General features: G+C 46.4%; 1 protein-coding gene across 3 annotated transcripts in view; it reads right to left on the bottom strand.

Annotated features, from left to right (window-relative positions):
* A2ml1 (alpha-2-macroglobulin like 1) overlaps positions 1-17,093 on the bottom strand; it is a 43,342-nt gene extending 26,249 nt beyond the window's left edge. For all 3 annotated transcript variants that reach the window (XM_085687065.2, XM_085687066.2, XM_048443991.3), the window contains exons 1-12: positions 16,939-17,093; positions 16,275-16,458; positions 15,766-15,928; positions 15,165-15,217; positions 11,665-11,685; positions 10,643-10,802; positions 10,308-10,392; positions 9,435-9,561; positions 7,954-8,068; positions 7,350-7,459; positions 5,783-5,950; positions 3,712-3,939 (exon numbers count right to left, since the gene is read on the bottom strand). In XM_085687065.2, coding sequence (XP_085543191.2) covers positions 3,712-3,939; positions 5,783-5,950; positions 7,350-7,459; positions 7,954-8,068; positions 9,435-9,561; positions 10,308-10,392; positions 10,643-10,802; positions 11,665-11,685; positions 15,165-15,217; positions 15,766-15,928; positions 16,275-16,458; positions 16,939-17,000 — 1,476 coding nt within the window. In that variant the 5' untranslated portion in view covers positions 17,001-17,093. The remainder of the gene's footprint in view (positions 1-3,711; positions 3,940-5,782; positions 5,951-7,349; positions 7,460-7,953; positions 8,069-9,434; positions 9,562-10,307; positions 10,393-10,642; positions 10,803-11,664; positions 11,686-15,164; positions 15,218-15,765; positions 15,929-16,274; positions 16,459-16,938) is intronic.
* Positions 17,094-24,905: the final 7,812 nt, after the last annotated feature.

Below are 24,905 nucleotides of genomic sequence, written 5' to 3'. Positions count from 1 at the left end.
CATCCAGGGATACACGGCGAAACCGTGTCTCGAAAAACAAATAAAGAAAAGAAAAAAAGGGTATAGTGCAGGCCTGCAGGATACATGGCTCGGCGAGTAAAGAAGCCTGTGTTTGAGCCCCAGAACTCACAGAAAGAAAGGAAAGAAGAGAACCAGTTCCACAAGGTTGCTCTCTGGTCTCCAGGTGCTCACCACACATGCATGCACGCATGCACACGCACACGCGTGCGCGCGCGCGCGCGCACACACACACACACACACACGTTATGTATGTCCACGGTAGTGAAGGACTAGGGGTACAACTCAATGGTAGAGTACTTGCTGGGTTCAATCATGAGCAGTAACAAAACCTCTAAAAATTGAGCAATGAACTGCAGAATGAAATCATTTCTGAGCCCCACACTCTCTTTCCCTCCACTCCCACTCAGCCACCTTGCTCCAACCCTGACCAGCAACATTTTCTCAGTTGATTTCTCTTTAGTTTTTCTACATAGTTACAATGGGTTGCATTTTAAAAACTCTTTGTCTTTAAGCCCCCATCTCTGGCTTTACGTCAAGATGGTGCAATACAGTTGCCAGTACAGGTTTACGCACCAACAGCGAAAGCAGAAGAGGACGTCACCGACAGTTTCTACACAGATCTACAGAATGAGGTCAGCAGGGGGCATAAGAATGGCATACTAATCGTTATGGGTGACTTCAGTGCAGGAGTGGGATCCGGAGAAAAAAAGGACTATAGTGTCGTGGGAACTTATGGATTCAGACAAAGGAACTATAGAGAAGAATGGCTGCTTGACCTCTGATCTGCAAATGATTTGTCCATATCCAACACAAAATTCAAGCCGGTCAAACCATCAAGATGCTGGGCATGGGAATCCCCTGACAAATGCACACACAGCCTAATTGACTACATCTGGTCAGCAGAAAATGCTTATCTAGCATGCAAAGCAGCCAATCATTTCCTAGTGCTGACTTAAGGTCAGATTATCAACTTGATATGGCTAACATTCAACTGAAATTTAGGGAAGGCATGCCAGGCAAGACAAACCGGAAGATCGATCGTACACAACCGAAGAACCCAACTGTACAGAGAGAGAACAGGAGAACCGCTGAAAAACAGATGAGGAAACTCATTAAACAACCCTTTGCAACCATAGAAATGAATGACAGAAAATCAAAAGCCATACAGGAGGCTTCAAAGGAGACGATAGGTTATGCAAAAAGGGCAACACCAGTAGAATGGCTTACTGCAGAGACGATCAATTCGGAAAGATAAAGAAGAAACCTAAAGAGCAAACGAAGAGGCAATCCGCAGGTAGCAAAACACCACAACTATCTGTTCCAGGAGGTCCAAAGAAGAGTGAAGGATAGAGAGCTGTATGTACAAGGTGTATGCAAAGAGGTCAAAGAGGCTAGACAATCCTATCTACGAAGCTATCAGATGGATAACTGCCAGACATGCTCTGCAGATTCAGGTGATGAAAGATGAGCAAGGTTATTTATTAACAGCACCAGGAGAAGTAAAGCAAAGATGGAGACAATACTTTGACACCTTATACAATGATCCTAATGCTATCAGCATAGATGACAATGAGAAACAGTTCAGCAGCCACTCAAACGCCAGAGGCGATGAGGAAATATTAAATACGGACAGGAGCAAGATAGAGGAAGCTATCAGAGGGCAAAATGTAAGAAGGCGTCAGGAGTGGGTGACATCATGGTGGAGGAGCTAGAAGTGGCTACAATAGGCTCAGGGGCCGAGGAGCTTCTCAGACTCTTCAGAGAGATTATGGGAACACGAAGTGATTCCCACAAAATGGACGCACTCAGTCATAATTCCCATGCACAAGAAGAAGGACAAGCTGGACTACTCAAATTACAGGGGCATTAGTCTGCTGTGCCATAGCAACAAGATCTTCTCCTCCATTATCCTGCAAAGGATCAAGGGCAGAACAAAGGAAATCCTAGCAGAGGCCCAGTGCAGATTCAGAGCTAACAGGAATACAATCGACCAGATCTTCACTTTGAGAAAATTGGCAGAAAAATATGAAGAATTTGGAAAAAACATGTCTGTTACATTGACTTCAGGAAGGTATTCGACAGCATTTGGAGGAAAGGACTTTGGGAAACCACGAGGTTCTACAGGTACCCAGAGAAAATCATAATACCAAAACATGCCTATAAAGATACCTTTGCATCAGTCAAAGTCTGTGGAGAACTAAGCGATCAGTTTAAGACAATCATAGGAGTGTTGCAGGGATGCGGCCTCTCACCACTGTTCTTCAATATATTCCTGGAATTAATAATAGCAACAGCCCTGGAGGAGGAGGAGATAGGTGTGCAGATAGGTGGCGTGCAAATTAATAACTTGCGTTTAGCTGATGATATAGCACTGCTTGCTGAGAGTCCAGATGAGCTGCAGGCCATGGTAAACAGTGGTGGAAGTCAGTGAGAACCTTGGCATGGAAGTAAACATGGAGAAGACTGAGATACAGCACATGGGAAGGGCGCACGAGGATTTTAACATTGTAATAAAGAACCAGAGCCTCAAGTAAACAGTCAACTTTGTCTATTTGGGCAGAAACCTATGTTAAAAGGAGGGAACTATTTCAGACGTCAAAAGGTAGACAGGGACAGCGAGGGCTGCATTCCAGGCACCAGGAAAGGTTTGGTCAGCAAGAGACAACAACAACAACAAAATTACAAGTGTATGAGACGCTTATCTTGAGCTACCTTCTTTACAACTCTGAAACCTAGACGATGAAGCGCTCCTCAGAACAGTGGCTGAACGTGTTTGAGATGGTATGTCTCGGGAGGATTCTAGGCATCACATAAAAGGATAGGCTGCACAGAAATAGCATTAAGAAACATCTCCCCCTACAGAAGGAAGTAAGCTACAGGATATAGCAATGGCGCTTGAGATACTTCGGCCATGCTATGAGAATGAATGACGGCAGATACCCGAACATAGCACTGCTTGGAGGAGTGCACGGGATAAGGCACTTTTTAGGAAGGCCCAAAAACGCTGGGTAGACAACATAAAGAAAGACTATGGAACCTTGGGTATGACAATAACACAAACATCTAGGACCATTCAGGACAGGAACATCTGGAGACCCACCATAAACAGACTGTCCATGTATGTTTAAGCATTGCCAGGGCAGAAAAGATGACGATGGCATACAAATCTGGACACATTACTACATCCAGGCTTCACTGATTGCTGAAGTGTGGTGAATTGTAGCTGGGTGTGCTTAAAGGTTTAAATGTGTGCTGCCTGAAAGACTGAGTTGAAAACGACTATAAAAACCTTTTAATTTTTTGCCTTTTCAAGATTGGATCTTGCTGTGAAGCTCAAGCTAGCCTTGAAGTTGCAAGCAATCCTTCTGCCTCCATCGCCTTAGTGCTGAGACTACAGGCACGGAGACCACATGCCTACCTGGGTTTTGTTGGTTGGTTGTTGAGATGGGATTTCGTGTAGCCCAGGCTGGCCTGAAACTTCTGATCTCCTGTCTCTACCTCCTGAGCACTGGGATTCTAGGTATAAAACCACCATCCCCAGCTTTCGGATGTCTTAACTTTTGAAACATCTCTCTAAAATTCAGCAATTATGCAGATGCCCTGTGTTGTCTCTCCATCAAGGCATCTGTCCCTCCTCTCTGGCTGACTCCGTCTCAATAGCCTTTCACAAGCCCTTATTTCCCAACTCACGTAGTAGGAGATGATGACTTCTTGGTCTGGGCTTGCATCCTCTGGATCGATGGAATAGTCCACTAGCACCTCCTGGGTCTGGCCACACCTCACTAGGCCACTTGGCCGCCGGATGCCCAGGAAGCTGCGGGTGGTGTTGTAGAAGGGTTTCAGGTGCAGATAGGCGTTTTGGTAGTAACGAGGAACTTCCTCTGGATTATATACCAAATCTTCCAGTTGGAACTTGCCCTAGAGAAAAGAAGAGGAGAGGAGGGGAGGGGAGGGAAAGAGAGGGAAGGAGAGGAGAGGAGAAGGATGAGGAAGAGGAAGAGGAGGAAGAAGGAGAGGAGAAAGAGGAAGAGGAGAAGATGTATATTTTTAATCACAGAGCTGTTTTCTTTCCAATTTTCACTTCCTGAGAATGACAACTGACTAGTGGGCATTTTCCTAGAGGCCCAGCCAAGGACAGATGGGCCATCTATGAAATGGTGTGGTGCCAGCTGGGGTAGATAAGAACGATCAAGTTTATATTTCAGGGATTGGTGTAGGAGGGTCTTCTGTCTATGTGTTACTTTCATTGGTTAAATAAAGAGACTGCCTTGGCCTTTTGATAGGACAGCAGCTTAGATAGGTTGAGTAGATCAAACAGAATGCTGGGAGAAAGAAAGCAGAGTCAGGCAGACGCCATGGCTCTCCTCTCCAAGATGGATGCTGGTTAGACTCATGTCAGTAAGACACAGATTATTAGAAATGGGTTGAATCAATATGTGAGAGTTAGCCAATAAGAGGCTAGAACTAATGGGCCAGGCAGTGTTTAAATGAATACAGTTTCCATGTAATTATTTCAGTTAAAGCTAGGTGGGAGCTGGGCGGTGGGAAAAAGCCCGCCACTCTTTTTACAACAAGGGATAAGAAAACTAGGTAAAGAGGAGGTTAAAAAAATAGTTATTTCTGAAAGCAACAACTAACTGAAGCCTAGAATAAATATCCAGTTAAATTAGCTACAAGACACATTGTATGAGCTTGCTTAGTCAGTACTACTGAATGGCTCCCACAATGGCTCCAGTTTGTTGTAGATCTGTACCAATATTTTTCACCAGGTAATCATATAGTGTCCTCCTATGTGTCTGTCGCATAACTCACTGATGGCAACAGGATGTTAGCATGTGCCAACCAGTGACTTGGAAAAGCCCTGATGAGTCAGCTCTGGTCTTTGTGCTTCCTCATGGCTATGAGCACACACATGGACTAGCAGGCTGGGACATGAGAGGTGGAACACCAGCTTGCAGCCGGTGGGCCCATGGATCATCTGCCACAGGGATGGATAGGTAGTGAGTGCCTTCTCGTCTATAGCCGCGATGGGTGACTGCTTCATGGGACTCACTGCTCAGCTGTCCAACATGGTCTGAAACCCACTTGCTTTATCAATGCCCCCCAAAAACCTTGTGTTGAGGGCTTGGTTTCCAGCCTGTGGCACTACTGAAAAGTGGAATAACCTTTAGGAAATAGAACCCGAAGAGAGGACGCCCTCGACGGGATATTAGACCCTGGCGCCCCACCCTCCCCACCCCCACTTTCTGGCCATCATGAATTGAATACTTGTCCCCCTACCCTCTGCTCCTGCCACGACACACTGTGCCACCAGACCCAGAGCCACAGGGCCACGTGATCATGGACTAAAAACCGTGGAACCATGAACCACATTATTAAAGATTTTCTCTTTTCAAGTTTGTTATTTTAGGTGTTTAGTCACGACGGTTGAAAACTGACCCCAGAAAGTCATTTTTACAAGTAAGAGGGAAAGGGAGGAAGAAGGCTTCATTCAGAACCACATACTTCCCTTCCTACTCGGGTTTCAGGTCCATCACCGGTCAGAAAGGAGGACAGACTATAAGCGGTGTAGCAATTCGGGTATGAGGGTTTTCATCTGATTAATACTAAAAATAGAAAGAGTCTAAGGGAAACTTTTTGTGGGACCAGTAAATGACAGTGTGGGCGTTACATGCCAAGGGAGAACGGCAAAGAGGAGTCTTGAGCCTTTCCTCAGGGGGGGTCCCTCTCTCATCTGGGACACTGACTCCCCAGGGCTCACCTCCAGAGAAATGTCTGTCGCATTCCAAGTGGCTGTGTCCAGAGTGAAGGGAGCAAGGCCGTCATTGTCAGTAGTTAGTGTATGCGTGGTGGTTCCATGTCTTCCGTAAACCATCAGGAATACCGGGTGATTCTTGAGGAGGGAGTCATCATGGCCTCTAACTCTTATCTGAGGGGTGAAAGTTACCGAGGTTTTAAAGTTAAGTTCAGAGGAGACCTCCTGGGTCGGAGGCAAAGTGAGGTGACAGCAGAAACTCTAAGAACACATTTCAGGAAAAAGTCTAGGAAAAGAGGGATGTGACTCACGCTTGGAGAAACCCACTGAAGTTGCCAGTTTGGTTTGGTTTTTGAGAGGAGATCTTAGGCATCCCTAATTGGCCTTGAATTCTTTGTGTAGCCAAGAATAACACTGAACTTCTGTTCCCCCTGCCTCCACTTCCCCAGTGCTGAAATGACAGCCATTCATTGCCACACCTGGTTAATGGGATTCTGGGGCTCAAGTCACAGCTGGGTTTGCGCAAGGCAAGCAAACACTCTGACAACTGTGCTATGTGCCCAGGCCTAGAAACACAGGAGCAGCAGCCTGTGGTAGCCTGGGGTAGAACTCGGCTTGCTGTGCAGTTTTTCACGGGCACAGACCCCTTCTGAGGCTCTGTGCATTGTTTGGATTCTACTTAAATGTTGGTTTATCTGTTTATGTCTATAGGTTCTGACTAGGTAGACCAGCTGGTCTCAAATGTGAGGGTCTTTTTCTTCCTTTTATTTCTTTTCTGTTTTGTTGTTGTTGTCGTTTTTGTTGTTGTTTGGTTGGTTGGTTGATTTTGGTTTTTTGAGACACGGTTTCTCTGTGTAAGAGCCCTGGCTGTCCTGGAACTTGCTCTGTAGACCAGGCTGGTGTTAATCTTGTCCAGATAAAGGAGCCCAGGCTAAATGATTTCCCTGGAGCACTGCAGCTCTTAAATTCAAAGATCTGAACCTTAGGAGATGACTCAGCAGTTAAGAGCACTGACTGCTCTTGCAGAGGACCCAGCTTCAGTTCCCAGCACCCACACGGTAGCTCACAACCATTGAAGAACCCATTTCCAGGGAATCTGACTTGCTCTTCAATCTTCGACAGGCACCAGGCCACACGTGTGGTGCATAAACACACATGCAGGAAGATCACCAAAATAAATTAATAATAGTGATAATAAACTTTTAGAGAGAGGAAGAGAGGAGGAGGATGACTCCACCTCTGGTCTTACGAAGAGCCTAGAATGTCACTCTGATGTTGAAGGCACCAAGAAAAGGAGTTAAGATGCTCATTGCAGACAGATTGGTCATATGAGAGACCTAATGGAAAGTCACTCTCTCTTGTCTCAGTTCTGTTATTTGTAAAGTGGGGCCAAATGACAGTGTCTACCTCGTAAGAGTATTGTAAGGATTAAACACGTAAAGGGACATAAAGCATCTAGGGCAGCAGGAAGGAGGTGGGAAGACTAGCTCAGTCTGATGCGTCTTTGATGTTGGTTGGTTGATTGGTTGGTTGGTTGGCTTGTCTGGGTCTGTGAAAAGACAAATTAACATACCTTCCCACTGAAGGGGAAACTGGGGTAATAGAAATTATTAGTGTCTTCAAAGGTCATGGATCCCATCTTTGAGGAAATAAAGACGTCCTGGGTGGTATTGGCCTCCAGTCCTGCAGAAGGAAACAGATACTCCATGTCCTGAGTCCTGGGATTCTCATCTTCATGTTGAACGTAAAATTCCAGAGAGGATAGTGTCATGGGAAATACGAAGCTATTTTTCTGACCAAATGTCAAAGCAAATCAACTCTATCTTCCTAAGCTTTGTGGGAGGTAAGTAATAGATGGAAGGAGTGTCTGGGGCTTCCCTGGACTAAGGACTAGGAATAGGATGCCCCCTTTTCCTATCTTCTTCTCCTTCTTCTTCTCCTTCTCCTTCTTGTTGCATTTTATTTATTGGCAGCTCACATTTTGTTTATTTACTTACTTACTTATTTTGTGTGTGTTTGTGTGATGTTGTATGTGTACCATGGTTGATTCTCTCCTTCCATTGTGTGAGCCTCAGGGATAGAACTCAGGACATCAGAATAGCGGCAGGCTCCTCCACCTCTGGGCCATCTCACTGCCTCCCTCTGATTTCTTTACGAGTCAAGCAGCACCCTCTTACCTGTCCCTTCCTCCACCACCGAAGCCACAATATTAATGCTGTGGCTGTACTTATATCCAGTGAGATTGAAGGTGGACATGTCCACAGGGGCGGAGAAGCATCCGGTTTTGTCAGCCTGTGGGGCAACCAGAAAGGAACAATTTAACAATGTGTCATAGAAGTACATAATTGCTAATCTCCATGCCTCAGTTTCTCCAAGAGAGAAAATTCACAATGATGAGAATACATCATTGTGCTCAAGGTCAGCCTGGTCTACAAAGCGAATTCCAGGACATGCAGGGCTACACAGAGAATACACACCACATACAGGCACAACACGGCATCCTTGAAACTCTGAGCTACAAGAAGCAGAAGAGAACTGGAAACATGAATCTTTTAGGGTTGTGGTTAACTTCCTGGCTCCAGTGTAAACTGAGAAGCTGCACTCCACTGAGGAGAGCTGCTGCTTAAATGGGTCTGGGTGACCCCACATACACACATGCACGCACACACACACACATACACACACACCACACACCCCCAACATACACCTTCCCACATACACACACACTACACACCCACCCCATATACACATACCCCCATACACACACACTACACACACCCCCCACATATACACACACCCACATACACATATATACTACACACATACCCCACATACACACACACTAAACACCCCCCCACATACATACCCCCTCACACCCACACACCACACTACACACACCCCACGTATACACACACACTATACACATACCCCACATACACACATACCCACATGCACACACACCTACATACCACACTACACACACCCCACATACACACACACCCACATACACACACACCCACATACACACCACGCTACACATACCCCACATACACACACACTATATACACCCCACATACACACCACACACATATCAGTACCACATACACACTCACACCACACACACACCACCACTACCACATACACACATATACCACATACACATACCACACACACACACACATACCACATATATCACAGACACACACCACCACATACACACACTCCCCCACATACCCACACATACACACACATACCACATATACCACAGACACACACCACCACATACACACACTCCCCCACATACCCACACATACACACACACACCACATATACCACAGACACACACCACCACATACACACACTCCCCCACATACCCACACATACACACACACACACACACCACACCAGCACACACACCCCACCAAATATACACACACCACCACCACCACATACACACACATTACATACATATCTCTCTACCACCACCGCACACACACAACCACAAACACATATACCACACACACACACACCACACCACACCAGCACACACACACACCACTAGAGCTTTCAGTCTGTGCTTCTCATTGCATTCCCACGCTGGTGTTCTCTGATGAAGGACACCATGGAGAAGGCTCCTCTTCAAATTCCATTTGCTCACCTGTCCCGAGAGGTTTCTGCATCTGTCTGGAAGCTGTTCCTGGTCCGCTTCTCGGTACCAGTAAGTGTGTGCCTTCTGACACACTGAGACCTGCACTGCCCCTTGAACAGGCTTTCCGTATGTGTATCTGGTTTAAAACAAACAAGCAAAAACCCACAAGGAGACAGTTATGAAACTCCCTGACTCTCTCTCTCTCTCTCTCTCTCTCTCTCTCTCTCTCTCTCTCTCTCTCTCTCTCCTTCCCACACTCCGTCTCAGGTGCTCTGACAGTCATGTGATGTTCCAGCTCTTTCCTTTGCTTCTTTACTCAGAGCCTGAGTGTTCCCATTACACTCAAGCACCACCACGTGGACACAGAGGTCTCTCTGCCTCCTCTCTCCTGCCCTCCCTCTTTCCCTCCCTTTCTTTCTTTCTTCTGTGGTACTGAAGATTCAACCCAGAGCTTTGCCAATGCTCTACAAGCCCTGAGCCCCCACTGAGCCACAACCCCCCTCAGCTCTTCTCGGTGTTCCTTTTTATAAGACACAGTCTCACTAAGAGCCTGGGGCTGCCTTGAAATTTCTCTGTAGCCCTGGCAGACTTTGAATTTTCAGTTCTCTGCCTTCCATTCCCAGCAATTGGGAAGACGGGCTGCTCCACCAGACCCAGTGCGCCTTTCTTTCATTTCCCTGGGGAATCAGTGTTGGATTCGCTGTACAAAGGAAATTAAACCCATAATCTTGACTCAATTAATAACGGAAAGCGAGAGCACACGGGTGGCTATAAAACTTCCTGGCTGACTCACGACTCCAAGCCGCATCAAACCTACATAACCCTCCTCTCACGCCTCCTCAGGCCCCATATCTCCACCAGCGCCAAAGCTTCCCAACTTACCTGCCACAGACTTTTACGGAGAAGGATTCCTCCACGGTTGATAATTGCTGTGGTTCCAACACTTCTACCTTGAACCTGGGCAACACTGGGGAGAGCGCAAAGAAACACACTTGGTCCTGGCATAACCACTAGGTAATAAAGGAGTATGGAAATAGTGACGATTCAATTAACTAGTTTATTTAAAAACAAAGTGTGCTACTTAAAAACAAAAAGTTCCCGAAGTTAGGCTCAGTACTGATTAAAAACATGAACGAGCAATCCCTTCCCCTTGACATTACCTTTGCTGGTTTTGAACCAGCCTTGCCCAATGCCTGCCCTCGCGTTCCCTGACCTACCGTATTCCTCCACACTGAACGTGCCAAAGGTCTTGCCCTCAGCCACTGCCACTGTATAGGTGCCCAGCGTTGCCTCTGGTGCCAGTTGAAAGGATAATTCTGCAATGCCTTGCTGCGGGGCCACTTCCAGCCACTGTGCAATCCTGTTGCTATTTGGGTCCTGTGTCCAAACAAAAAGAAACCGCATAAAGGAGGCTCCCTGCTTCGTGTTCAGCTCTGCATGGCCAAAGCAGGGAATGAATTCTACCCATTGCTGGTCAGGCTTCCTCCAAGAGAAAGTGGCATGCTTTGGAGTGCTGGATCAGCAGTTAAGGTCCCTGGTTGCTCTCCCAGATAACCTGGGTTCAATTCCCAGCACTCACATGGTGGCTCACAGATATCTTTAACTCTCGTCCCAGGGGACCCAAAACAATATAGATTATTTACAAACAAGTAAAAAAAAAAAAGCTTCCTGTGTTGTTTATGACTTTGTTGTAATTCCAGCTTCATTCAAGAGAAACCCTTTTCTCTCTGAGTTCTTGTAGACATTGCCACTGGCTTCATAAAACAGACTTTCAAGTCCTATCCAGCAGAAGTGTTTGCTCATGTTTAGTTTTCTTAAGATACAAGGCGGAGGGAATTGATTGGAAGCTGCCTAAAACATGGGTAATTTTCTCTAAAAATAAAAAAAAAAGTACAGCGGTCTTGTACTCTGGGACATTTCTCAATGGTATCTGAGTTATCATTCAACTCAAATACTGAGACTTTCTCTCGGAAAGGCGCTACAACCTGAGACAAACAGGGACAAACAGCTGTGTGGCTCAGTGGGCATCACACAGAGAGCAGTCACAGCGGCGTCCTTATCGCCGGAGGTTCCAGTCTCGGTGCACAGGCCAGTGGACAAACAACAAAGGAAAGAGTGTGGCTGGACCTATGGCTTCCTGGTGATGGAGCAGAGTTTGGAAACTCTGGGCCAAGGCCGGAATAGTCTTCTGCCTTGAACTTGCTTCCCCCGCTCCCGGAGGAGAGGCACTGGCGCTTACCTGCAGCTCCACCATGGAGTACTGGAAAGAGAAGCCAGAGAGCACAGGTTAGCATGCAGCATGGGTACATTTCCTAAAAGCATCCCGCACAGAGGACTCTTCCATCCCCTCTGGCCAGCACCCCCTCTTCTGCTTGGCTACTTGGTGCCCTGAGAAGAGTAACCCTGAGGTCAAAGACTCATCCAGTAGAGAGAGAGAAGTTTCCTCAGAGGCTTGCCAGTCTTAAAGGGCTTGAAGAACTACACAGCTCCAGTCCCTGAAGGGAAAGGCCTCCCATGTTTGAACCTCCTCTGCGGAACAAATGCTTCCTGGCACCTTCTTTTGACACCTGAAAGCCTCGGGACAGGAGTTACCTCACTTTCAGCCGTGGTAAAACTATTTTTAAAAGTCAGGCGGTGGTGGCAGATGCCTTTAATCCCAGCACTCGGGAGGCAGAGACTGGTGGATCTCTGTGAGTTCCAGGCCAATCTGCTCTACAGAGAGAGTTCCACAACAGGCTCCAAAGCTACAGAGAAACCTTGTCTTGAAACACACACACACACACACACACACACACACACACAATTATTTTTAGAAAAAGTTTAAAAGTGGCCCATTGAAAGATCTTGTACAGTTTCCTCTAACAGTGGCTGAAAAGTGAGGACTAATACTGCACATTCAGAAAAGGTGTGTGGTCGTTCAAAAGAAGCCAGCTTACATCTAACTCCAAAAGCGGGGTGAAATCAAGACAATGCACACCATTGATTCTTGAGTGAGTACCATGCGGTGCTAACCCTCCCTAAACACACATGTAGATGACATGAGGAAGGGAGAGTTCTCTTCAAGAACCGACAGGCGGGGGGGGGGGGGGCAGCAAGATGGCTCAGAGGGTAAAGGCATTTGCTGCCAAGTCTAGGACCTGAATTCAATCCCCAGAACACACAAGGTAGACTCCTGCAGGCTGTCTTCTGACTGCCACCTGTGTGTCATGGCTCTCACGAGTGCACACATAAAAAATACAATTTAAATATGATATTAAGAGCCAAAACTAAGATCAAAGTGACACAAACCTGGAGCTTTTTAGGCAACCAGGAGACAAATATCACTCATTTCTATGGAGCCTCGCAGGTCCCGGAGAAAGAACACGATGCAATTACAAAGTACTTTTTAACACGGGGCACAAGAGTTAGGGAGGAGACCAGTTAGCCCAGAGGTTTCTGGGAGGAACTGAGTGGAGCAATCATTGGTTTACCTGGACTATATTTTATTATATTTACTTATTTAGTGTGTGTATGTGTGTGTGTGTGTGTGTGTGTGAGCGTGTGTAAGTATGTGTGTGTATGTGTGTGTAGATCAGAGGACAGTTTCCAGAAGTTGGTTTTCTCCTTCTACCATGTGTGTCCCAAGGACTGAAGAACTCAGGTCACCAGACTTGGCAGAAAGCACCCTTATTCACTGAGCCATCTCACCGGCCCATTGCAGCTATATTTTAGTGGTCTTAGTATAAAATATTGTGTTATTTATTTATTTGACGGTGCAGGAGCAAGATGGCATCTCAGGTAGCTCAGGCTGACCTTCAACTCACTATGTAGATGAGGTTGGCCTTAAACTTCTGATATTCCTGTCTCCTCTCTACCTTCCAAGTGTAAAATCGCTATGTTCCTTAAACTTGTCATTATTTCCCATGGCTTCTTGGTAAAAACCCTTTAGTTGACGTCACTTCTCAAGCCAGAAGGATCTGTGTAAACGGAATAGGGAGGGGAAATGTCACTTTAGAGGAGATTCAGCCTGCTAACAAAACCCACAACCTTTCCAGCAATCTGGGCAGAGGAAAGAAAAGGTAACGGGGGTAGCTAATGAGATCGACCTCTAGGGGGCAGTAGAGTGTAAGCACTGGCTGAGACCGAGCCTGTAGTTTTGAAATCAGTTCCCAATAGTATACCAATTTCCTCTATAGAAGTGTTTCTGGTGGTAGAAAAGAGAAACTAGAACGCTGTTAAAGAAGCTAGTTGTGGCTGCCGACCTGTAAAAGCACACGGGGAAAGGAATTTCTGAAGCCATGGAAACAGAAAACAGAAAGATGCCCTTCCTGTATTTAAGTTCCACTTGAACACACGGGAAGACTGCAGTTGGGCATCCAAGGGGTAAGGACCAAATCTTGTAAAAATAAATAAATAAATAAATAAATAAATAAATAAATAAATAAATAAATAAGCCCCCCCACAGCGTGCCCCAAACAAGATCAACCCCATTACAAAAACTTATGACCAGGGTGTGGCTCCTTGGGGAGTGCTTGCCTAACATTGGTCAGACCCTGGGTTCCATATCCCACAACACGAAAAATGAAGATTTTGGGGAAAGGCCCCATGTTAAGGATTGAGCTGGAGGAATATTGACGTATATTTGCCAAGTGTGACCAGCGTTTAACTTTCCGCTGCCAATGTCTCCAGAAGAAAACCAACTACTCTATAGACTACCTTATTTACTCTCTTGCCTCTTAAGTTTTGCTTTTTATTTGTTTTTTATTGTCTTGTTTTGTTTTTGGTTTTTTCAGGACAGGGTTTCTCTGTGTAGCCCTGGCTGTCCTAGAACTCAATATGTAGATCAGGCTGGACTTGAACTCAGATATCCTCCTGCCTCTCTCCTGAGTGCTGGGATTAAAGGCTTGAACTAACACGCCTGGTGTTGCCTCTTAATTTTTATAAAGATAGTGGAATATTTTTATTTTTTCCTTTCACTAAGCACACCCCTGTTTCTCTCTCTCTCTCTCTCTCTCTCTCTCTCTCTCTCTCTCTCTCTCTCTCCCTCTCTCTCTCCCTCTCTCTGTGCATGCTGGGAACAGAACCCAAAAGCTCAACTACATCACCAGTCCCAATGTCTTAATATCTAAACTGCAAAGCCATTTGGTACCACCCCTGAAGAAAAGTCTTTCAGGTCTTCTCCTTTAGATTTATTTGTTTTATGTGTATGAACATTTTGCCTGCATGTATGCATGCACATCACATGTATGCAGTGCCTGCTGAGATCAGAAGTGTGTCAAAATCCCTGGGACTGAAGTCACAGATGGTTGTGAGCAGCCAAGTGGGTGCTGGGAATTGAACACGGATCCTCCGGAAGAGCAACAATATCTCTTAACCACTGAGCCAAATCTCTAACCTGAAAAGCTTGCTTTGTTTTGCTTTTCTGTATAGCCTTGGGTGTCCTAGAACTCACTCTATAGACCAGGTTGTTCTCAAACTCAGATATCCACCTGCCTCTGCCTCCCAAGTGCTGGGATTAAAGGTGTGCACCACCACCCTGGTATGAAATGCAGCCATCTCTAGGAATGTTACTCTAACAGAATTGTGGGTGTAAGGCTGAAACCTTTGCAGTTTCCCACACAGACAGGGATGGGCATCTGTGGGCTGGTGCCAAGGCCAGGATTCCTTCCTGGATGTGTTCTACAGCCCACAGCCTCATATCACTTCCTCTTCTGCATTCTCGGTGATGGAGCGCCTTTCCCTCTCCGGCTAAATTCTTACCTTGTCATTCACTGGAATGAAGTTGCTGTTCAAGGTGACAATTCTGAACAACACTAGAAAGAAATGGGCATAATTAGCAAACGGGCTTCCCTCCGGGAAGCCCTCCTCCAGCTGTCTTATTTCCTTGCATTTATTGCTGAGTCAGGAAAACCCCAGTAGGTTGAGGAGAGAGAAGGGTGTTTTGCTTTTCAATGTGAGAGAAAGGTGAAGACCACACAGTTTTTTTTTAGCTTCTCTTCAGGGCTTCTGAGTGTGAGACCTCCGAGTGGAATGCCCCACAAAATGAAAATGAACAGAAGTACAGAAGTTTAAGACAAACACTGAACACTTTCTTACCCATAAGAAGCATTAACCTAACTACAGGCAAACACACCACCCTCTGGGACATCCTATTCCTTTATTTTAGACACACAGAAGCACCAGCAACTCCACCCAGGCTCCTGCTAGAGTTAAGACTCGCAGTCAGGCCAGAACACTTCATCGCGAGACTTGCCTGACCTCTCCCTCCTTGTTCCTTAAGTCCGCTATCCAATATACAAATCTCCATCATGATGCATGCCGTTTCCCTGGCCTTGTCTGTCCCTAGACACGCATGCCTTACCTCGCTGGCCTGGGGTGTAGACAGGTTTGTCCGTCTGCACAAACGTGCCGCTCCCTTGCCTCTGAATCAGGACCTTTTTCTGCTCTTCAAAGTTGAGGTTCTTTCCAACTCCGGATACTCGAACTGTGGCCACTTCTTCTGTGCCACCAGTAGGTGGGGGGACCTGGTAGGAGAGGAGACCTCTGGGAGCAGTGGGGAGGTAACCAATGGTCTCAAGGCAGCAGTGGGAGAACAGATGGAGAGAATTCAGTCAAACAGGGGTAGGGAAGGCTTAAGACAGCACCGGAGAAGCAGTGGGTCGTCAGAGGTTAGGGATGAACAGAAAGGGATGTGAGGGCAAGGGAATTGTGGGTAAGCTGGCACCTGGAACTCAAGTTTAACAGAAACCAGACGAGAAACCCAGCCGAAGACCCATAGCAGAAACCATACTTGAAGTCAGACTATGGTGAGTAGCCTGGGAGGAGTCCTGGAAACCGAGGGATTAATTTAAAAACCTGGTCAGCACTTACTGAGAATGAGATACAGTGGAAGTTCTTCTTTGATCCAGAATGTTCTAGCAACTTCTGTGTCTTGTCCTTGGTCTCCAGGGTAATAGTGAATTTGACATCACAGCTTCCAGGGCTCAGATCCAAACAAACCTTCTGAGTGGAGGGAAACGCAAGCTGGGCTGGTATTGTTACCAAGTACTTTGTGCTGAGAGAAAGAAAGAATTTCAGAGCAGTGATGATTCATTCTTCAGTCAAAAGCTAATCCCGTGCCTCAGAAGCATCCAGCAGGATGTCAAGCAGAGCAAGCCCCTGCCTTCACGAACCTTATGTTTTATAATAAAGGAGAAAGAGACACACAGCACAGGTCTCAGTGTCCTGCCCTAAACCTCCCCACATCTCCACCACTGGAAGCCCAAAGCAGGCTGGAGTATCAGGACAAGATTCGGCCTGTCGCAGAGAAGAGGACACATAGAGCCTACACATTTTCATGCTATCGTGTTGCTGCGGTTAAGTTCAAGTTTGGTGTTTCAGCCTTTCCTTCTAGGAAAGGAATAAAGGAAAGAGAGGAGACAGAAAGCAAAGGAAACTCTGGGTGTGTCTTCACTTGTCCACATTTAAGCTTGAGAAAGACAGAGCCCCCCAAAAAAACCATTGGGCCCAACTAACTCTGACACCCTCAACTCACGGAGAGAGGCCTGCTGTCACAGACACTAGGGCCAGCGCTCCCAGTAGAAGTGGAGCCGGCATCTTGGTGGGTGAGCCGGATTCTCCAGGATCAGGAACCAGGGGCTCTGCTCCTGACGGTTTCCCGCTTAAATCCTGAGCACCCGGCTGGGGAGGGCAACAAGACTGGACACTGGCCAATCAGCTGCCATGCCTTAGGCTGGGGAGGCAGAGCAGGGCAGGGCCACTGTTCCTTTCTTGACTCTTTCCAGAACACTCATACTGGTCCAGCCAGTCCTCAACACTGGCTCTGGGTGAGGCTGAGTATTCCTGGAGATGAAGCTGCCGAACACATGCTGGGCTCCTCCTTTAATTTCTGGATTCATTCCCAATTCACAGTCCCCTTTGATCTCCTTGCTTCTTCATCACTCTGCTAAGCACACTGGGGCACACAGAGTCCTGCAGTATCAGCACAGGGCAGCCAGTGTGGCTCTGTGTGGTGGCTGGTGCCAGAAAACCCAGAGTCTGAGCAACAGGCAGGAGGGTCGGGGATTTAGGGGCAACCTCGGGTGAGCTGTGAGCTCGAAGTCTCCTTGGGCTACATGAGACCCAGTCCCAAGAAGGGAAGAAGGGAGAGATAAGGGATGTTGTGGAATAGTAACTTAAGATGGGTTACATATGTTTGTGCTATGGAACGTTTACTTAATGAGACAAAGATGTGTTGCATTCTTTTATGTTGCATTTGTTTAACTCTGCGAAGCTGTGTTACTTTGCCTGGCTAAAACGCCTGATTGGTCTAATAAAGAGCTGAACAGCCAATAGCAAGGCAGGAGAAAGGATAGGCAGGAGGGTGCGGGGAGGGGGTGGCAGACAGAACAAATAGGAGGAGACATCTGGGGAGAGACGATGGAGGAACAGGAAAGGAGGAGCGGAGGATGCAAAGGGCCAGCCACCCATCTACACAGCCAGTCACAGAATAAGAAGTCCAGAAAGGCCAGGTGGTGGTGGCACACAGCTTTAATTCCAGTACTCCGGAGGCGGTAGATGGGATAATTTCTAAAAAGTTGGCTAGAAACAAGTCAAATAAGGCTGGGCAGTTATAAGAAAGAATAAGACTTCATGTGTATTTATTTGGAAGCTGAATGGTGGGACCCCAAAAGAGTGAAAAAGTAAAATAAAAAAATACAAAAGGGAAGGAGGCAAGTGGGGAGAAAAGGAGGGGACGGAAGTGAGGAGGGAAAGAGGGAAGGGAAGTGGGGAGGGGAGGAGGGAGGACTGAGGGAAGCAATAATCCTCCAATTAGGAACCACTGTTTTTCTTTTGAGATGCCTGGTCTGTGTGGTCCTGGGAATCCAACTTGGGCCTCTGTGCATGTTAGGCAAACACTCTACCAACTAAACCAGCTCCACTCCCAAACCCTGATTAGGAGTTTTGTTTTTTTTTTAAATTTCAATGCTATTTAGTACTGGCATGTCTGTGTGGAAAAAGGGACATATGTAGATCTATAGGAAAAAATAAACTGTATAGCCTGCTGAAAGCCACTTGGCCACATGTAGCAAAGGCCTTTAAAATGTGCCTCTGCACATCCTAGCCTGCATCTCCCTGGGGGAAAGAGCAGAAGGTGCAACCACTTCATTTCTTCTTTATAATACAGGTTATACGGGAAGTAATTAAGTGACAATGCCTTCTTGCATTGCACAATGACCAAGCCGTATCCAAACAATTCCAACAAAAAAGGCTTCCAGTAACTGGGGCACCTCAGACATGAGGAAAGCATGGAAAGAACCAGAACAACCAAAGGCTATTCATGACCTGGGCTTAGGCTGATGGGCCTCGCCTCTTCAAAGTCCCCACTGTTGGGTGCTACACCCCGGGTTCTTCACAAGAGGTCAAGAAGAAGGCTGCTGGGTCTAGGATGCACGGTCCAGTTCTGTGGCTCCCGCTGACAAGAGCTCTCCTGCTTCCCCCTGAATCAGTCACCGTAGCCAAGGTGCTGTGCTGAGTAGGGCCCCTGCCTCCTGCTCACCCCAAGGCCAGGCCCCCGGGGTACTAGGACTGACAACCCCGCTGGACATCCATGGAGTTGGCAAGGGAAAACTCCCCAAAGAAAGCCGAGACAATTACCAGGGGAGGCCAACTGGAGCAAGATGCCCAGAAAGCACAGCGTTCAGCCTATACTGCGCCCAGTAATACAGGTTTGCTTGAACAAGCTGTTGTCTTAACCTAAAGCAGTGTTGTGCAGCCATTGAAAAAAAATTAAGCTCCTTGGGCTGGGGAGATGGCTCAGTAAATAAGGGGGCTTGCCATCAAGCCTGACAGCCCTTGTTTAATCTGCAGAACTCACACAGTGGAGGAAGAGGCTGACTACCAAAGCCTGCCCTCGGCCTCCCTCACGTACTTCAGCAGATGCGCATGTGTGTGCGCACATAAGTAAGTAGGTGTAAAAATAGATAAATAAGACCTTTTTGATAACGATATTTTTAAGAATGTTTCTTCGGTCGAGCACGGTGGCCAGACATGTAATCCCAGCATTAGAAAGACTGAGGGGGAGGGCTTCAAATTCAAGCCAGCCTGAGCTACATATATAGTAAGACCCTATCTCAAACATCAAAAAAAAATTAAAGTCATAAATATTGTTTTATAAGGCTGGAGAGCTGGTTCAGCAGTTAAGAGCACTGGTTGCTCTTCCAGAGGACCAGAGTTCAATCCCCAACATCTACATGGTGGCTCACAACCATCTGTAAATCCAGATCTTTGGCTTCAAGCATGCAAGTGATACACAGACAGACTTGTAGGCAAAACAGTCGTCCACATAAAATAAACATTCTAAATGTTAAAAAAATCATACACGTGAAATAAAAATACATTAGGGAAAGAAAGAAATACTCTTTTCTGAGCCGTATACTGTGTGTCTCAGTCCTGAAGTCTGAGCTACTTTCCAGGCTGAGCGTGAGGGCTGCTCATGTGTTCAAGGCCAGCTGGGCAGAGGGTGCGACTGTCGCAGACCCAACAGTGTGTGCTCAGTGTGCCTTACATGTGTGAGGCTCTAGGCTAATCCTCAGGCATGGAAAACAGTAATGGTATTGTTCTATGATACTGATTGAATGGAATGTCCCTGTTAATAAGACACAAATCAACAAGTCTCAGGTTCCACTTTCACTCAGAATCCAGAAAAACGTGAGCGTTGCTCCCTCTCTGAGAATAGCGACAGCCAGCCAGGCAGGGGCTGGAGAGATGGCTGAGCATTTCAGAGCACTGGCTGCTCTTCCAGAGAGCCCAGCTGGATTCCCAGCACCACGCAGCAGTTCTCAGCTGTGTGCAACTCCAGTTCCATGGAATCCAATGCCCTCCTGGCAAACGCAGCAACTGTCAGAGTGCTAGATGCAGGCCTCGAACTGACAGGCAAGAACAAGAGAACGGATCCTGTTCGGTTCATTTGCATACACAGGGAGGCTTGCACCCCAGTTGAGAAACCTACTGCATTCCAGACACCGCCCTAAGCAGAAGGCTTTGGAAGTGAAACCTCACTTTAGCTCACCTTTTAATGAGGCTGACTCAGCCTCCTGCACTCCACACCTGTGGAGAGATGTGTTCATTTCCAGGAACAAGTACTGTTTTCTTAACTTTGTTTCATTTCACACAAGATGATGGATATTCAATCAATAACCATAACATCCAAGGGTTGGGTTGTTGCTCAGTGAAGAGTGCCTGCCTCCCTTGTATACCCAAGATTCACTCTCCAGTGCTGAGGGGAAAATGTCAAATGTGCTTGGTGTGGTGGCAAATCCCTGTGATTCTAGCTACTCTGCAGGTGAAGACAGGAAGGACAGTTTCAGGTCTCAGGCGAGCCTGTACTACATAGTGAAACCCTGTCTCAAACTAAATTTTTATATATATATATATATATATATATATATATATATTTGATTGACTGATTGATTGATTGATTGGGGGGAGCTGGGGGAGGGAGCAGGCCACAGCATGTTGCTTGAAGTCAGAGGATAACTTCCAGGTGTCATTTCTTTCCTTCCTCCAAATGGGGTCTGGAGATTGAGCTCAGATCATCAAACTTGGCAATAAGCTGTCTTGCTATCTGAGCCATTTCGCCTCTCCTCAAATACAGTTTTCAAATGGGAGGATCGGAGTTGCCTCGGTGGTAGACAGCTTACCTCACATGTACACGGTGATGGGTTTGATCTCCAAACCATGCCAAAACCAAAAACAAACAAATCATAACATATACCAGAAGAAGAGGAAAACAGCAACTGTCTCCTTTGCAAAAACACAGGGTAGTCGCCAGGCCTGACGGTGCAGGCCTTAATCCGAGTGCTTGTGAAGTAGAGGCAGGAGGATATCTGTGAGTCTGAGGCCAGCCTGAGCACAAAATGAGTTCCAGAACAGACAGGGCTGCACAGTGAGACTCTGTCTCAAAAACAAAGCCACAAAAATAGTCTAAAATATAGACATGGTATGTAAAAGGATCTAAAGAAAATATATGGGTCGTGTGCATGAACAGGTAGGGAATTTCTAAAGAAAGATGGAAGTTATAGAAACTCTAGAAAAGAAAAGTACAGGTGTGCATGAAGTCCTGGGTTCAACCTCATCACAAAGAAAGAGGAGGAGGAAGATGAGAAGGGGCTGAAAGAGGAGGAGGAGGAGGAAATAGTAATACAATAGAAAAGGGGAGCAACTTTGGAAAGCTGTTAGTGACTCTAGCACATCCAAGGAAACAGTCAGTCACGTTGGACGTGAGTCCGCAGAAATTACCCAGAGTGAAATATAGTGAGGAAAAAAGAGAGGGAAGACATCCAACAGAGGCCCCAGGTGCTGCAGGACAAAGCTGTAAGTAGCTTAGCATGCTGACTGGAAGCTTGGGAGAAGAGAGAAAGAAGCAATAGAAAAAACGTTTCGTCTACTCAGTTGGTAGAATGCTTTCCTAGCACAAAACCTTGGGTTTGATCCCCAGTCTAGGATGAAATTGGATGCAGCAAATGCCTGTATTTAATCCCAGCACTCAAGAGGTATAGGCAGAAGGATCAGAAGTTCAAAATTGTTCTCCTTTATTTACATGGTGAGTTCAAGGCCAGCCTGGGACATGTAAGGTCCTGTCTGTAAATAAAAATAAATGAAATGCTTAAAGATTGAGAATCTTCTAAATGTAATGAAAAGTTCAAGAATCACAGAGACTTCCAAAGATAAATATCAAAATAAAATATGTCACTGGGAGTAGTGGTGCTTGCTCTGCCAGCACTCGGGAGGCAGAGACAAGCAGATCTCTGAGTTCAAGGTCAGCCTGGTCTACAGAGCAAGTTCCCAAACAGGGCGACACAGAGAAACCCTGTATTAAAAAACAGAATGAAAAAAAATAAAATATACCTAAGTGCATATTCAAACTGTCAAGAATGAGAGCTAAAGAGGAAATTTTGAAGGCCATCAAAGAGAGACATACTACATTAGAGAATTCAACTACTTCATGAGGCTAAGCCAGATCACCATGTTTCATAGAAAACAAAACATAAGCCAGAAAGATGCACTCACAACATTAAAATGCTGAAAGAAAAGAAACCTGGAAGTTTAAAATTCTGTGTACAGTAAAAGTGTCTTCCTACTGTAAGAGGAAAATCTTTATTTTATTTTATGTGTATAGATAGATGTTTTGCCCGCATGTATGTCTGTGCGCAACATGGGACAGAAGAGGGGGTCAGGGCCTCTGGAGCTGCAGTCACTGATGGTGATGAGCCACTGTGTGGGTGCTAGGAATTGAATACCGGTCCTCTGCAGGAGCCATTTCTTTCGCCCAGAATTCTTTTTTATTTTATGTTATTATTATTTTCTGAGACAGGGTTTCTCTATGTGGCCCTGGTTCTCCGGGAACTTGCTTTGCAGATCAGGCTGGTCTTCAACTTACGGAATCTGCCTGAGAGTTAAGGCTTGTGCCACCACACCTGGCCAGAAAAGATAGCAAAAAATGAGGGACTCTGTTGCCAACAGTAATATTAAAGGAAGCTCTTAGGACAGAAGATGTAGAGTTGGGTAGCTATGGCCCAAACATCAAACCCAACCTGCCATCTATTTTGTAAGTAAAGTTTTGATGTAACCAGTGCTGACTAATCTGCATATTACCTGCTCATCTGCATATTGTCTATTCATCTACATATTGCCCGCTTATCTGCATATTACCTACTCATCTGCATATTGCCCATTCATCTGCATATTATCTGCTCATCTGGATATTGTCTGCTCATCTGCATATTACCTACAACTGCTTTGTGCCCCCACACTAGACTTGAGGGATTCGAAGGGGCTATGCAGGACCGAATGAAGAGAGCGCAGGCGTGTGCTATTCTTTGTACCTGGCCCTAACTCAGCCCATCGTCTTCTAGTGCTGTGGGGAGAGCTAATACCTCCTTTTCTATGTCCGCAAACCTCAGTACCTGTGAACTTGACCACATCACTAGACATTTTGTCTTGTCCCCCTTCATCAGAGTGACTCCCCACTCACTCTATGAAACCGTTCAGAGGGACAGCCACCATTTTTCCCCAGCCCACGGACTTGGTGTGGCATCTGAATGAAGAGCCAGGGGGCAGAAGTGTCCCACTTTCTGCCTGCCTTTCCGTGTCCTCCCCAGCCACTCCTTCTACTCCTGTTCGGGCAGACCCTCTCAACAGTCTTTGTGTTTGGAGTTTGCACCCGCAGGCCTCACACTTGTTCCTTCTGACAGCTAACATTCGGTACTCTAGACTAGAGAATGTACAGAGAATGCAGCTCAGTTAATCTGTTAGTAATGGAGACATCATGGCACGATGGTAAAACACGTTTTCCTAGGTCCCAGCGCCAGGATCTGTGATCCCTTGTTCGGTGGTGGGGCCTAAGAATTCTCGGGCAGAACTGGTGTTGCCGGTCCAGGGGTGGTGTCTTGGGAGGAAATGCGGAGATGCTGAGTCTAAGAGCGAGCGAGGGGAGTGAGCAGGACCAGAAAGGCCTCCTGGAGCTTAGGGCAGAGTGAATTCTCAAAAAGCCCCTCCCATCTCTGCATCTCCCTTTCCAACAGCCAACAGGGAGAGACCAGGAAACCGGTTCCAGTTTGTTCTTCCCAGGGCGCCTCTGAGCTTATTATCCCCATTAGCAGCAATTTTAGGTTGGGACTCTGCTCCCCAGAGGAGAATGAAAATAGTAACCATGTGGGGTGGAAGGAACAAGGTACCAGCATTAACGAGCCCTCCATGGACCGAATCCAGATGTGTTTTTCTTTAATGGGAGAGAGAGTTACTTCCAAACCATGAGGGATTGTTTCAGGATTTAATTGTGTATGATTTCCTTTCAAAACATATCCCTAAAGCCATGATGCATGGGAAAACAATGAATGCTAAATTTAATCCACACCTTAGGGTCTTTGGTTTGCCTCAGAAGGCCCAGAATGTGATTCAGATCATAGTCTTGCAAAGCTCTCCTCCTGGCAATGGTCAGAGACCAGGCAGATTGTGTTTGGCTGATTTTGTCTCCCCAGATTGTATGGTACCTGGAAGCTTTCAATTAATATTGGTATAACTGTGCATGCACACACACACACACACACACACACACACACACACACAATCACATACCTATCTGTGTGTTGTGTGTGTGTGTGTGTGTGTGTGTGTGCACGTGCATGCATAAGACTGGTTATGAATGACTTAAGGGCGCCTTCAGAGCCTCGTTAGGGGAATTCTGGAGAACTGGTTTCTAGAGTCCAAGACAACCCCTTGGCACTTCCCCTTACTCCCCTGGCGCATGCACACAGCAGGCAGAGCACACCAGCTCCTTCTATCACTCTTTATTAAACAGCCCCCCCTCACCAGGTCTGCCCTGGAGGCTTTGATTGATTTGTGCACAAGGGAAAACTAGTACATCTAATTAAAGCTTTGGTATACACCAAATAAACTATTGCTTGCTACAAATAAGAATCATTTGTACACTTATATGAAGGTTTCAACACATTTTATGTT

The sequence above is a fragment of the Myodes glareolus genome, chromosome 3 (genome assembly GCF_982192425.1).
Source record: "Myodes glareolus chromosome 3, mMyoGla1.1, whole genome shotgun sequence".
In the NCBI taxonomy this organism is placed as follows: Eukaryota; Metazoa; Chordata; class Mammalia; order Rodentia; family Cricetidae; genus Myodes; species Myodes glareolus.
The sequence above is the reverse complement of the archived record's forward strand: the minus strand, read 5'-3'. Positions and strand labels throughout refer to the sequence as shown.